This window comes from Melopsittacus undulatus, chromosome 2 (assembly GCF_012275295.1).
Source record: "Melopsittacus undulatus isolate bMelUnd1 chromosome 2, bMelUnd1.mat.Z, whole genome shotgun sequence".
NCBI lineage: Eukaryota > Metazoa > Chordata > Aves > Psittaciformes > Psittaculidae > Melopsittacus > Melopsittacus undulatus.
Window position 1 is genome coordinate 67,620,692 of NC_047528.1, and position 12,534 is coordinate 67,633,225.

At 41.9% G+C, this 12,534-nt stretch overlaps 1 protein-coding gene across 1 annotated transcript in view; it reads right to left on the bottom strand.

Moving 5' to 3' along the window:
* CYFIP1 (cytoplasmic FMR1 interacting protein 1) overlaps positions 1–12,534 on the bottom strand; it is a 78,904-nt gene that overhangs the window by 7,954 nt on the left and 58,416 nt on the right. The window contains exons 24-26 of the mRNA XM_034071142.1: positions 10,401–10,544; positions 8,799–8,889; positions 1,078–1,208 (exon numbers count right to left, since the gene is read on the bottom strand). Coding sequence (XP_033927033.1) covers positions 1,078–1,208; positions 8,799–8,889; positions 10,401–10,544 — 366 coding nt within the window. The remainder of the gene's footprint in view (positions 1–1,077; positions 1,209–8,798; positions 8,890–10,400; positions 10,545–12,534) is intronic.

Sequence of the window (12,534 nt, forward strand, 5' to 3'; positions counted from 1 at the left end):
TGAGGAACCTCCTGGATTGCTTGTGCTGGGGTGCACCGTTCCTCCAACAGATGTCAGGGTGGTTGAAGTCTCCCATGAGAACAAGGGCCTGCAAGTGTGAGGCTGCTCCTGTCCATAGAGCACTTCCCCCCCAGAGTCTTCCTGATCAGGCAGTTTGTAACAGATCCCCACAGTAATGTCTCCCATGGCTGTTCTTCCTTTGACCCTAACCCACAAACTCTCTGTTGATTGATCACCTTGATGGCTTTTTTTGTTACCAGGTCCCAGCTTCCTGGATTAACACCCTCCTCCTTTCTGGATGCACTACGATGGACGCTTGTGGCCCCTGCACAGTTTGGGCCTGGAGCAAGCAGCCCAGCTCCCTCTCACCTCCCGACACCTTTCAGGTACTGACAGCGCCCCGCAGCTCAGCCCCTGCTGCAGGAGCACCCCCACCAGGGTGCACCGAGTGCAGCCCTGCCCATTGTGCACCCTCTCCTCAAGAGCCCAGTGCAGGCTCTCTCTGCACCCCGAGCTCCGCACTGCAGCCTCCCCTCTCACCGGCTCTGTCCGGTGCCGCCGCTGCCACGGCCGGGGCAGCCCGAGCAGAGCTCCCAGACTGGGCCCTGCCCTGAGGCGAGCGATCCCCAACCCGCCCCTCCCGCTGCCTGCTCACGCTGCCGGCGCCAACTGCCGCGCCACGCGGTGCTCCCGCCTCAGCGGAGCTGCGGCTCTTGGGCAAGGCCTGGAGAGAGCTGGAGGCTTCCTCGGTGCCTCTCGCTGCCTCAGGATGTGGGGTTTCCCTGCCCTCTGGGGTCGAAGTCTTCTCTCTGGAGATACCCACCTTGGGAAATAACCCTCAGGTTACACAGAAGGGGCAAAGTCTCTCACCCAGCAAAGTCAGGCATCACTGCTGTCTCGCCCACATTAAAGCCCCTGCATTTCTCACTGTGAGAGATCAGAGCAGGGAACTTTTTCTATCCATCTGTCAGCAATACAAACTTGAAGATTTCAATCTTGTTATTTATGACGTTAGTAACAGCAATCAGAGAGTAAATTGTTAGAGACAGGTTTTAAATCAGCACAGCCGGCACCTACCAGACTCTGTTCAATGAGGAGGCAAAACAGGACAGCATTTCCCACTTCCCGCAAATTCTGGAAGCAAACAGTCTTCAGTTCTGCATATTCAACAATGTCCTTCAACTGATGGTGAAAAAACTCCAAGATACCTGAAATCAGAAGCAAAAGTATTCCATTTAAGGAGCCAAAATGAAATGTATTGACTATCACACAGGCATGTCTGTTACCGAGGGAAGGCAGACTCTGGCCACGCAGCTCAGAGGCATACAAATCAGGACTAATTTTTTTGTCTACCTCCAAAGCACTCCAATTTTCTAACCAATTTGCCTATTCAAAGCTTGCACTGATCATGCATACATTTACCGTATACATATACTGTATCAGAGCCCAACTAACCGAGGGTGTGGGTTTAGAGTTCTCTCTCCATGTATCCAACACATGAGATTTCTTTATCTCCAGGCGTGCAGCCTAGAGGAAAGTATTTAAATACATTAAAGATCAGAGGTCATGAAGTGTTAAAGCCAGCAGTGCCTGGCTTCTCACTCCTGGAAAAGGAAGCCACTGTGAGACATAGACTGCAGGAGCAGGAAGAGAGACGAGGGCTCTTGTCTAGTATTAGTCCTGTGCCAGCCTCTGTCCCCCAACATGCTGCATCACCCAACATGTTGAAGTCACAGCTGTTATTTACAAGGATGACAGAGGAATCGAGGAGCTTCCATTGAAGATACAGGGAACAGGGGTGGTGTCCTATGACTCTGACAGTGCCACAAATGGCCAGAGGTGATCTGCAGCCTCACAAAACTGTTAAATACAGATATCACTATTCAGGCTCTGCTGGCACGGGTATATAGATCCTGCTGACAAGCACAGCCGGAACACTGTTCCTGTCAAAGTTTTACCAAAAGCTGTTAAAAAACTGCTAAAATTATGATTTTCAAAACCACATAATTTACATAAACATGTCTTTTTCAAACTTCTCCCAAACAACGTTGGCATGTAACATGTTGGTGGATTTCCAGCTCCTTTACCCAGCCCCAGAAAGACTGCTCAGTCCCGTGGAAAGAGACAAACTCAGGAAGCCCCAGGCTTGGCAGCTGCTATGGAGACCTGATCTGGTTAGCACTGCAGAGGCTAAAGCAATGTGCAGGACAGATCAGGAAGAGCAGAGAGCTACAGTAGGTCAGACAGCTCTCTGGCTTCCTACAAGTTATTTTTTATCAGCATTTTTCCATCTGGCTGCACAAGCCTGGCCCTTTTAGAAAGCCACCCAAAGCCTTGACTGATGTCAGAAGAAAATACATCACGCAAAGCTTTTGAATTGCTATACTACATACGGCAGCTCATTTCCACTGAATTAAGTCAGACGGTTAAATCTCCACCCAACCACATCTAAAGCAATTAGAGGAGACAACAAAAGAGAGCACAGATGCCCCCCACCACCTTCCCATTTGTTCCTTGGACACAACTGATGAATACTTCCCATGCAGATTAGACTTTGGTATTCAGGCAACAAGGCGAAGGCTGAGAGGGGAGTGCACAAACATAAAATACAGCCTGGAGCATATAAATTCCAAGGAAATCCCTCAGATTCAGCAGAGGAACATGAAAACTTACAGGAAATGAGGGAACTGCGTAGCTAACCCACACATTTCTACAGAAAGCCTCACATCATTAAAATTAGTAACATGAACAACAGTAAAGTGCATGGTGAGGGGGTGCAGGGCTGGCTCTGTTATATCTCAATGAACTGCTGGTCAATAGAAAATTTACAGTCAATGAGTGTTCCCACATGCATTCAGTGGAGAGAAATTTCAGACCTAACTTTAGTAGTTTAGCAACTCAATAAGAAAACAGACTGACAAACCGATGAAGAAAGGTCAGGTGCAGTGAGTGCTTGCTGAGCTTGATTTATTCAAAGGAAACACATTTAAATCTAGCTAAAATGCAAACAAGTCATGCCAGCACATCACCAACTCCCTACATAATGCAAAAGCTCTGGAAAACACTGTTGGCGCCCATCCAACACTGTATTACAAAGGCCAATTGCAATTCCCAATTGCAATTGCAAGGTATTTGAGCAGCAGTGAGCATTAGTGCTTGTCGTTTGAACACACCTGCCCACTGTGGCAATGGGATGCTGTAGTGCTAAATACTGTGATTCGTATTTTAAAGATGAGATTGAAAAGGCAGACTGATATGGCAGAAATTTTTTCACAAAAAAAATTGATGCTAGGAAAAAGAAAAAAAGTGAAGTGAGGGAACTGAAGCAAGCTTTACCACAAGCCTACATGTGTTTTACTTACACACCCTAGTATTTCCTTTGTGTTTTTCTCTGCTGATGGAAGGGCTTCCAAGCCCAGCAGGAAAGGTCTTCTAAGGATCAACTGTTAAAAGTCAAGTCAAACATTTTCCTCATACCAAGACCTTCTGGAAACAAAAGTCCATTGTGTTATCCTGGACTTGGGTCTGTGCCACAAGGATATCAAACTCGAGTATCTGTCAGTGCTTCTGTTCTTATTATCCATGGTGTGTACATGAAGATTGATGGTGAACCAACAGAAGGGCTGGAACACTCCCCACAAAACAGTGAGGAACTGTAGCCTTCTCTACATAGTCACATGGAGAGAAAGCACACCCTGAGCAAGTAGGATACTGGCAGTAAGGACAGACATGGAGATCTTTTTCCCTTTAGCTTTTATGGTGAGTGGGGATCAACTTGGTGAGAAATAGAAGCTGAGTAGAGCAGCAAGAATGATTTTGCTACTGCAACAAGGAAACAACTATCAGTCATGAACAGGGATGGAAAACGGGGGGGGGCAAGGGGTGTGTGTGTGGTGTGTGTGTCAAACTCCCTTCAAACTTGTGGATTTTATGGGGAATTTGAGAAAACAGATTGATGTCCGGAAAGATGACAAGAAAATTTTATCCATGTTCCATGGGCCATGAAATCCTGGGAATAACCCACGCCATCTACAGCAAATATAAAGGAGCAGGATGGCACAGAGAGAAATCATGAGCAACACAGAGGATTGTGTCCAACAATATGAAACTCATACTGAAGGTGCAACTGGAGCCAAAGCAAGACAGTAAGTCCACCCAAAAGCAGCATGATAACTGAAGTCTAAGAGCCTTGAGGTTCATACCATAAAACTTACGCATTGTCTTTTACAGCTACTCCAGGTGACTGAATTCCTTTCAAACTCTTTAACAAAGATTCTTATTTCTTCACCCAAAGCCCCTGTCTCCATATACAAATATATAAATACACACACCCACACATGTACATCCATCAACAAATTTGTCACTATTTTGAAAATCTGACACCCAGTATTTAGCATGCAGTTGTTCCATTTGCCCTTAGATGAAGGGCTTGATTTACTGGCAAAACAGATGGAAGTTTACAGAGCAACACAGGCTATTTCTGATGAACAGAAATTACACCAAAAGCATGATCTGCCCCCCAACAGAGTCCTGTGGCAGAAATACATCATCGTGTTTTCATTAATATATGAACAATGTCATTCCTGATTGCACTTCCAAAATAACAATTTTTATGAACAACTACTCATGCATACTGAAGCCCTGGAAAAAGAACAAGTGTCTTAGGAAGGTTAATTTTACTGGATGTGAACTTCCTCCTTCCCCTAATTTTATTTGTGGGTACAATCCATAAGTTAATAAATTAGTTCTATATACATAGCATTTTGCAATGCAAATGAATCAAGGTTTTTTACTCCTCTGCAAGAAAGCAATTTTAATTAAAACCTTCTATTCCTGCAGATGGGATGACATTAGATGTCATAATAATCGATCTTATAATACCGGTTTCTGATTTACACAGATCTCAACAGAAGCAAATGCTGCTGATACAAGATAGATCCAGTAAAGCATAGATTAGTCAAGGATTAGGTTCCATCTTTGCTTCCAAAATCCTAGCTCAACAGCACTCAAACAGCAGTGCCAAGTTTCAGCTGTGCAGTCTGTACACTAATGAATCCAGGAAGTCAGACCAAATTAACACATGCAATGCAAAGCTGCTTGGATTTCTTCACTTTGGTCACCTTTCATTTTTCTATAAAATAGCCTCAAGTCACACCTACAAGTCCAATCAAGCACATTCCAGAGCTTGTAGCAATTCTGGTACCTAAAAGATCAGGACAAAGAAATAGCTATTTATTCTAGAACTGAATTGCTGACTAATAGCAAACAGAATCTTGAAGAGAGGTCTTGGTCTTTTAACCCTAATAATTTTGGGTTATTTTCTGCAGAGTACTGACTTGACTACTGTCACATAAAATCTGCTTATCTGCAATACCAAAACTGGGTGCTATATTGATCTTTGGTTTATGTTCACTTTCGTACAGACCTTCAGATGCTAGCTACAAATACTTCTTTGGCTCTCCAATGGACAGGTTCCAGAAAATTCCCTTTGCATTCTTCCCTAAGAGGACTCAAGCCATCGTGCCCCCACCAGGAAATTAACTTATTCTCCTACTTGTCCAAATTTGATCAAAACCCTGGGATAACAGGAAGCATTACTAGCCCTTCCTGTAAAACTATGATGATTTCCCTGCAGCTTCTAGCTACTACCACCCTCCAAGATGCTTCCCAGCCCAGGCTAGCTTGAGTTCCTATTAGGCTCTGCCCTGAAATATTGCAGAAAAAGGAGGGTGGAAGACTGTTTTGCCAGGTTACCATGCTGAAGCAGCTCAAATGTTCAACAGCAACACAGCCCACAGAGAGATAGGAACACAGCAGCCAACAGTATGGGGCACTGGGAGGCTTCCCCAGACTGCTGTGAGAAGACATGGGATTTGAAGAGATCATGGCATGGTGTAATAAGTGTTTTGCCCTGCAGCAGCTTTTGCTGTTTTGTTTCTTTTTTATTATTTTTTTTTTTATTTATTTTGTTTAGGAAGAATTCTGGGAATGCTATACTTAAGAAAAATACACAATAAGGCTACTTTGTCATCAAGTTTGTATCTTACTAATAAGCTCATTGATTTTTTCCAAAACTTTCTTTTGGAGGCTTGATACGCAGTGACAAAAGTCTAAGCTTCATCTCACAACAGAGCTGACAAACGAGATTTCTCATTGTGTCCACCACTTCACAGTGGCAGGACATGAAATACTCATTTATCCAATCAGGAATGCCATATTCAAATACTTGAGAAGCAGCAGAAGAAAATGTTACCTACAAGATGAAATTTCAAGTTTAAGCTCTTAGAGGCCAATATTCCTTTAAAAGGTCCCTTTAAGAATTCTATGCTTAATGTATTTTTAGACAAATATTTTTATGACTACCAGATGAGCAAGCTCCCCACTGCTTTAGACTGTTCCTATGGAAACAAACCCATTGGCAAGCAGGAGTCCTGAACGACTCTGATGCCACTGTCTGTACCCTGCTCCTTTTAGCTGGAATAAATCACCGTTTAGAAATCCACAAGTCTAGAGGACTGATTGTGTAGGGCTTAAGGAATTGCAATCAAGAGAGTCCAAACAAAGCTCTCCAAAGGAAAAGTCTGAAGTGCATGAAGTAGCTAGAGGCTTACTTAGTGAGCATACTTTAATTGTTTTGCATGTGGAGAATGGACTCAAGAAAATAATTCTGTATTGATAAATACATAGTACGTCAAGACAGATGAGAATCTACACATTTAGTCTGTAGATTGAAATCACAGTTTTGCTCTCTATGTGTAGGTAGTGCCAGTCCAGGAAGTGTGATTAAATGATTTGTTATGAAAGAATAGAAGCATAGCACTCAGACTTGCTACTACAACTACTAACTTCTGCAGGAAGCTTTAGGAGGCAGTTGACATGTATTAGCTTGCATTTTCTGTGGTGAACCAAGTAAACAAGGTGTAGCAAAGACTGCTAAAGAGGAGAATTTAATGTGGAAAGAAGAGGGCAGTGATTCAAATCAAGCATGTCTTGAGCCTGTCCTTCCGCAATCTGGCAGTTCCTCTCAAGATACCAGATGAGGGCTAAAATCTACAGCACGTCCCTGTTGCAGAAAACATTTTCCATTGCCAGTCAGAGCTGCACCAAGGACAGAGAGCTCCATGATGAGAAGGCGTCAGAGAGCACAATACGATTCTTCAGTGATGTGAGAGGGATGGACATGCCCTGAGCTTCCACATGCCCCTTCTTTCTAGCGTCTTTGAAAGGAAAGGGAGAGGTGGCATGGCAGTGCGATAAAGGCTCTGCTATTTCTGGGAAGAGACTCTGGGAAGTATCCACTGTTAGAAATAGTTAAGAATAGGAAAAATACACATGTCAGGACAAAACCTGTTGGGAACAGAGACAGTCAAGAAGAAGAGCAGGTGGAGTTTTGAGATATAGTCCAATTCTAGTTGCTATGATTTTCCATCATAAAGCCAAGAGTTACTCTCATCTCTCGGTACAGTAGACCTCTAAACATACAGGATTTCCTTTGTGAGAGTAATTATGAGGTCAAAATGGTTTGTGATCTCTACAAAATAGGAAAGTGGTAAAGAATTTCAGAATGTTTTAATTAATTCTGTGAAGGTCACCATTGCACAAGTTTTGCCTTTCCTATAGGATGGATTGCCTTGTAACCTCAAGAGAAAGTTTCAGCATAAGTCCCCGGGCATCTCCTGCCAAATATTTTTTCCTTAAAGGTGATGATTTCTGTCAAGAGACTATGAACTTCCTAATGTCACCTGTAGCATCAAGACCTTGGTGATGCATAACCTATATTTGAGAACACCTACTGCTTTTGTGGTCAGACCTTAATGAGTGGCTAAAAACCTCAGCTAGAGTATTTTTATGCTGCTAAGTACAATGATTCATCCATTTCTATGCTCCAGGGGAAAAAAAAAAACAGGAAGGAAACACTTAGTAAGTCCTTGATGTCGTTTAATATTGGTAATGAGCGTCAAGCAAGCTGTGGGAAGAGGAAAAAAAAAACTAACCTCATTCCAGCTGGAGTGGCATTTAATAAACCTAAGCAACTCTGGAAAAATAAAGATATACTCAGGAGGTGGGTGGCACATGGAGGGATTAATTTGTGTTAATTAGAAATTGTGGAGGAGGAATATTTTGAAGGGGGAAGCAGTTTCAGAATTTCAGTGAACAATGTGATAAATACTAATTAGCCAATTATTTCTGCATAGTGGCAAGCAGCTGTCAAAGTGATTTCTTCTTCTGCAACTGTCACACCTCCTGTTAAGTGGCTAAGATGCACCCCACACAAGCCTCAGACATGACTATTTTGGCAGGACCAGTTTGCCTCTCAGCAGTATCACTCCTTTTATCTTACAGTTGATAAGGGCAAAAGAAGAGGGAACAGTGGCTTTTCCAGAGAAGCAGGGTTATCTAAATAAGACATTTAAACAGACAAGTATGAGAGGCTAACTTGCAGAGGGAAAAGCCCAGTGTGCTTATGAGAAAGACCAGAAGTAGAAATGATTGTGAACCTCCCAGCTCAAGATCAATTATGTTGTGAGGCTATTGATATACAGACTGTCCTCCTCTTGCTCCAAGCAGAGAAGTCTTAAAACTTAACAAAGTACTTTCAGAGAGCATTCACTGATCCTTATATGGAAAAAAACCCCAAACCAAACAACAACAATAAAAAACCCCAACAAACCCAAACTGAGTTCTGGTTATCAGGAGAGAGAAAGAGAGAGGGAAAGACAGAGGTACACATGATCCAGAAGACAGTGATCAGTATCATCTTATTAAAGCTGCTATGGTAACACAGAGCATGAACTAACCTGGAGAGCCATACTCATGTCTTGGTAACCTACAGATCTTAGGCATCACTTCCATTAGGGTCTTGACATACTGAAGAATAGTCCCTTGTAACTAAGAGAAAACAGATGTGTGTAAACACGTCACTGTTATTGAACTAAGACACTTTGCAACAATTTGCATTCAAACTACACATGAATTGAACAAGCTCTAAAAATCTTGCATTTAATTCTGTCATTAATTTTTTTTCAGATGAATACAGTTGCACTTCCCTTCACGTGGCATTAGCCACCTTTTCCTACAGGAAGGGTGGCACAAGAGCTAAGGTTAAGAAGGTAAAAAAACAGGAAATCACGTTTTCTCTTGCAGATTGTGGCAATTATCTAAACAACTTTTAGAGTCTGGGTTAAAAAGTTGCATTTGAACCCTTTCGACAGCAATAACAGAAAACCCCTTAGCATTAAGTGTGTCTGTAACAGCTCAAACTGGCTATTCCAGACATGCCAGTTAAGACACAGTCTCAGCCTACAGTCAGACTTCTGTCCTTCCACTAGACACCTATTTCACATCTGTGTCTCTACATCTGAGCATCTGCAATAGGCATCAGCAGGATACCTACCCCCAGGTCTTTTAACCTCCTTTATAAATGCCAAGCATTCACTGCTTCCTTTAATGAAATGAGAAAATTTATCACCTAAATAAATAACATTCCCCCCAAACAAACAAACTGTTAAAAATATCCATGTTTTCCTACTTCTCTGATGATTAAACCACAGCACCCCTTCAAGCAGGCTCCAGCCTTTCTAGAACATCAAAAACGCTGTGGGAATTACTGTAAACAAACTGCCAAATGTGTCAAGTGTCTGAAGTAAGATTATGAATACCACAGCTATCCCCTGGTACAGCTGGATTATTCTGACAGCATGCTCCTTACAGACAACAGGGACAGGGAGGAAAAACCAATTTATTTGGCTTAAACTTTACTGCAATGCCTTATGGCTAAATACACAGATACTAATAATATAGTGAACTGGCAGGCCCTCAACCTTCTTGCTACAGAAAAGGCCCCTTCCAGTGTAAGATACCCAGGCTGTACAGATAACTTCTTCAACATCTGGTCTCAGCACTCTTCTAAATTGTTTTGATGCTATCCGTTGCTAGATTCAGCACAGAGATTAAACCTTCCATGTTATTAAGATGTCAGCTGTCAACAATGTTATTAATGAAAGCCCTAAGGTTAGGCAACGTAGAAAGCACACTCCAGCTGTTCTCGAAAAATATTGCAAAAGTGAGTTTACGGTACAATCTTTTAAGTTGAAATCAACTAATTCGAAACACTCATACTTTTCCAGAGTTTACCCAGGATTTAACAGCATAGATCTCCAAAAATTAAATCCACCTTCAATAAAGAATCCAAGGTTTTCAAAACACTGCTCAGGATACTGAGGCACATCTTCTATTGCTCTCAAGAAATTGAGTAATCTCAAACACACTTATACTGAACTTCAACGGAAGTCACATTTTAATTACTCTTACCAGGGATCTTACTTTAACTTTGTTTTTCGTGAGACATTTCCTGTCAGAAACCATTTGGAATAGCAGAAAATGAAAGACAATTAGCTTACCAGGCTCTTGACAACTTTCAGCAGCTCCTCCATCACCACAGCAATACCCTGATACCCAAGAAGTCTACAGATGACTTTGAAGTGAGGGGGACCAACAAAATTCCTGTAGTTGCTGTAGATGCTGGAATATGCCAGATTCAACGCCTGAAACAAGAGAACAGATATGATTAATGGCAATTTTGGCTAACTGCATCTCTATAATAATATCATTTAATGAGCATTTTTAAAGTATATTAAAAATAAAGTAATAACTATGCATCTCTCTCTCTGCAGGAGGTTAAAACAGAAAACTTCCCTTTTGTAAGGCAGGAACGCTAACCAAAATCCCTGTATTAGAAAGAAAAACTTGTAAACACTTTTTTTTTCCACCAGGCATCTTCCACTTACCATTTATGAAGCCATGAACAATTCCTTTTTTTATTTTTCTGTTTACACAGGTATAAAAAGATGAGTAGTCAATGCCAGTGCTGAGATCCCTGAATTTAAAGCACAGCTTCTATACCTGCTATTCCTGTCTCATCCACTTAATGTACAAAACAACTTGAAAGAAGTTCCTTCAATTTTCAGTTTATAATAGCTATTGTAAGTCTTTAAGGACACAACTACAGAAAAAAGGGCCTTCTGCAGTTACTGTTCTCTGCAGCTAATTAATAAGGATCTCTCTTTTCCAAATCCCCTAGCTGTACAGAAGATCAAAGCAAATCTAAGTCTGGGATGTAATCTCATGGAAATTCTTCCAGAGCTGTACATATAGGACCAGGTGCTTTGCTATATCAATGACTATTTCTTCAAAGTAAATCCAGCTGTACAGACTGATGCTGTGTGGGGATTTAGGAACTGGTTGCTGAAGACACAGACGAAAGAGGAGTTAGCTAACTTGACATCCTCCGTTCCTGTAGGTGGGCTGTTCCTCTAATATCCTGAAATTTAATTGTAAACAGGAATCTTGTCAACCTTTCTTGCAGAAGGCCCTGTTGTGTTTTATATTCTCTCTAATACATGCATGAAAGACAGCATACTGTTAGAACTGCAACTCCACACACATCAGTAACAGAAAAATTTCTTTCACCAGTATCGAGGAAGAACATTGACCCTCCCTTCAGTGCAGGTCCTACCTCAATTATCTGTGCAATTCAATACCAGATACATGGCATTGCACAAAGAAACTACTAGGAATTCAAGTCAGGAAACCACCAAGCCTTTGGAGGATTTTAGTCTCATAAAAGGACTTACAAGTAATTTTTAGAAGAAATCAGGATAGAAAATAAACATTTATATGTATGTTGTAAATTCCTATATAAACACCAGTTTCCAACATGTTTTGAATGGTGGTCTTAAAATTTTAAAACTGGGTTCTAGACTGATATATAGCAAATGCAAATTTGGCAACAGGCTAACACTTCCTGGCCGTCTTTTGTGAATGCCTGAAATGTACTTTACAAATCCTCATGCGTCAGAAACTGTTGCACTGTGAAAGAAACAGATGAAAGCACAGACCAAGAAGAGACCATTTAGGTCACAAGAAGAAAGAACAATAGATCCATAATCAACTTTCTGAAGCAAGCAACTCCTGACCTCAGTTAGAAACTTTGCATGAGTTACTAAAACACTCACACATAGAAAATTATGTAAATTTTATCAAGCTTCAACAACCACACAAAGTTATAACCAACAATTTATTTCCACAATGCGCAAATTCAGGAAGTAGCCAGTACTAAAATTTACTTCTGAGACGTTCAGTTAATCCTTACATGTACCTGAGCTGTCTCCGTCTGGGTGACAAATCAAGACAGGAAGACAGCCTAACCTATGGAAGGTGGGGTTTGAGGTTTTTTTCCTTATCTTGAGTGACCTACTGAACAAGAAGCTGACCAACAGCCAGTGGGGCTGCATGAGGCAGAACACTACCAATGGGAGATGATCCACTCCTCGACTCAGCATGGGTTAGATGTACCTGAAGTGCTGGGTCCAGTGGTGGGCTCTCCAGTACAGGAGGGACATGGAGAGATGTATGGAAGAGTCCAGGTATGGATCTCGAAAATAAGTACGGGATTGGAGCATCTTTCCTATGAGGAAAGGCTGAGGCAGCTGGAACTGTTCATCCTGAAGAAGAGAAGGCTCAGAGGGATCACAT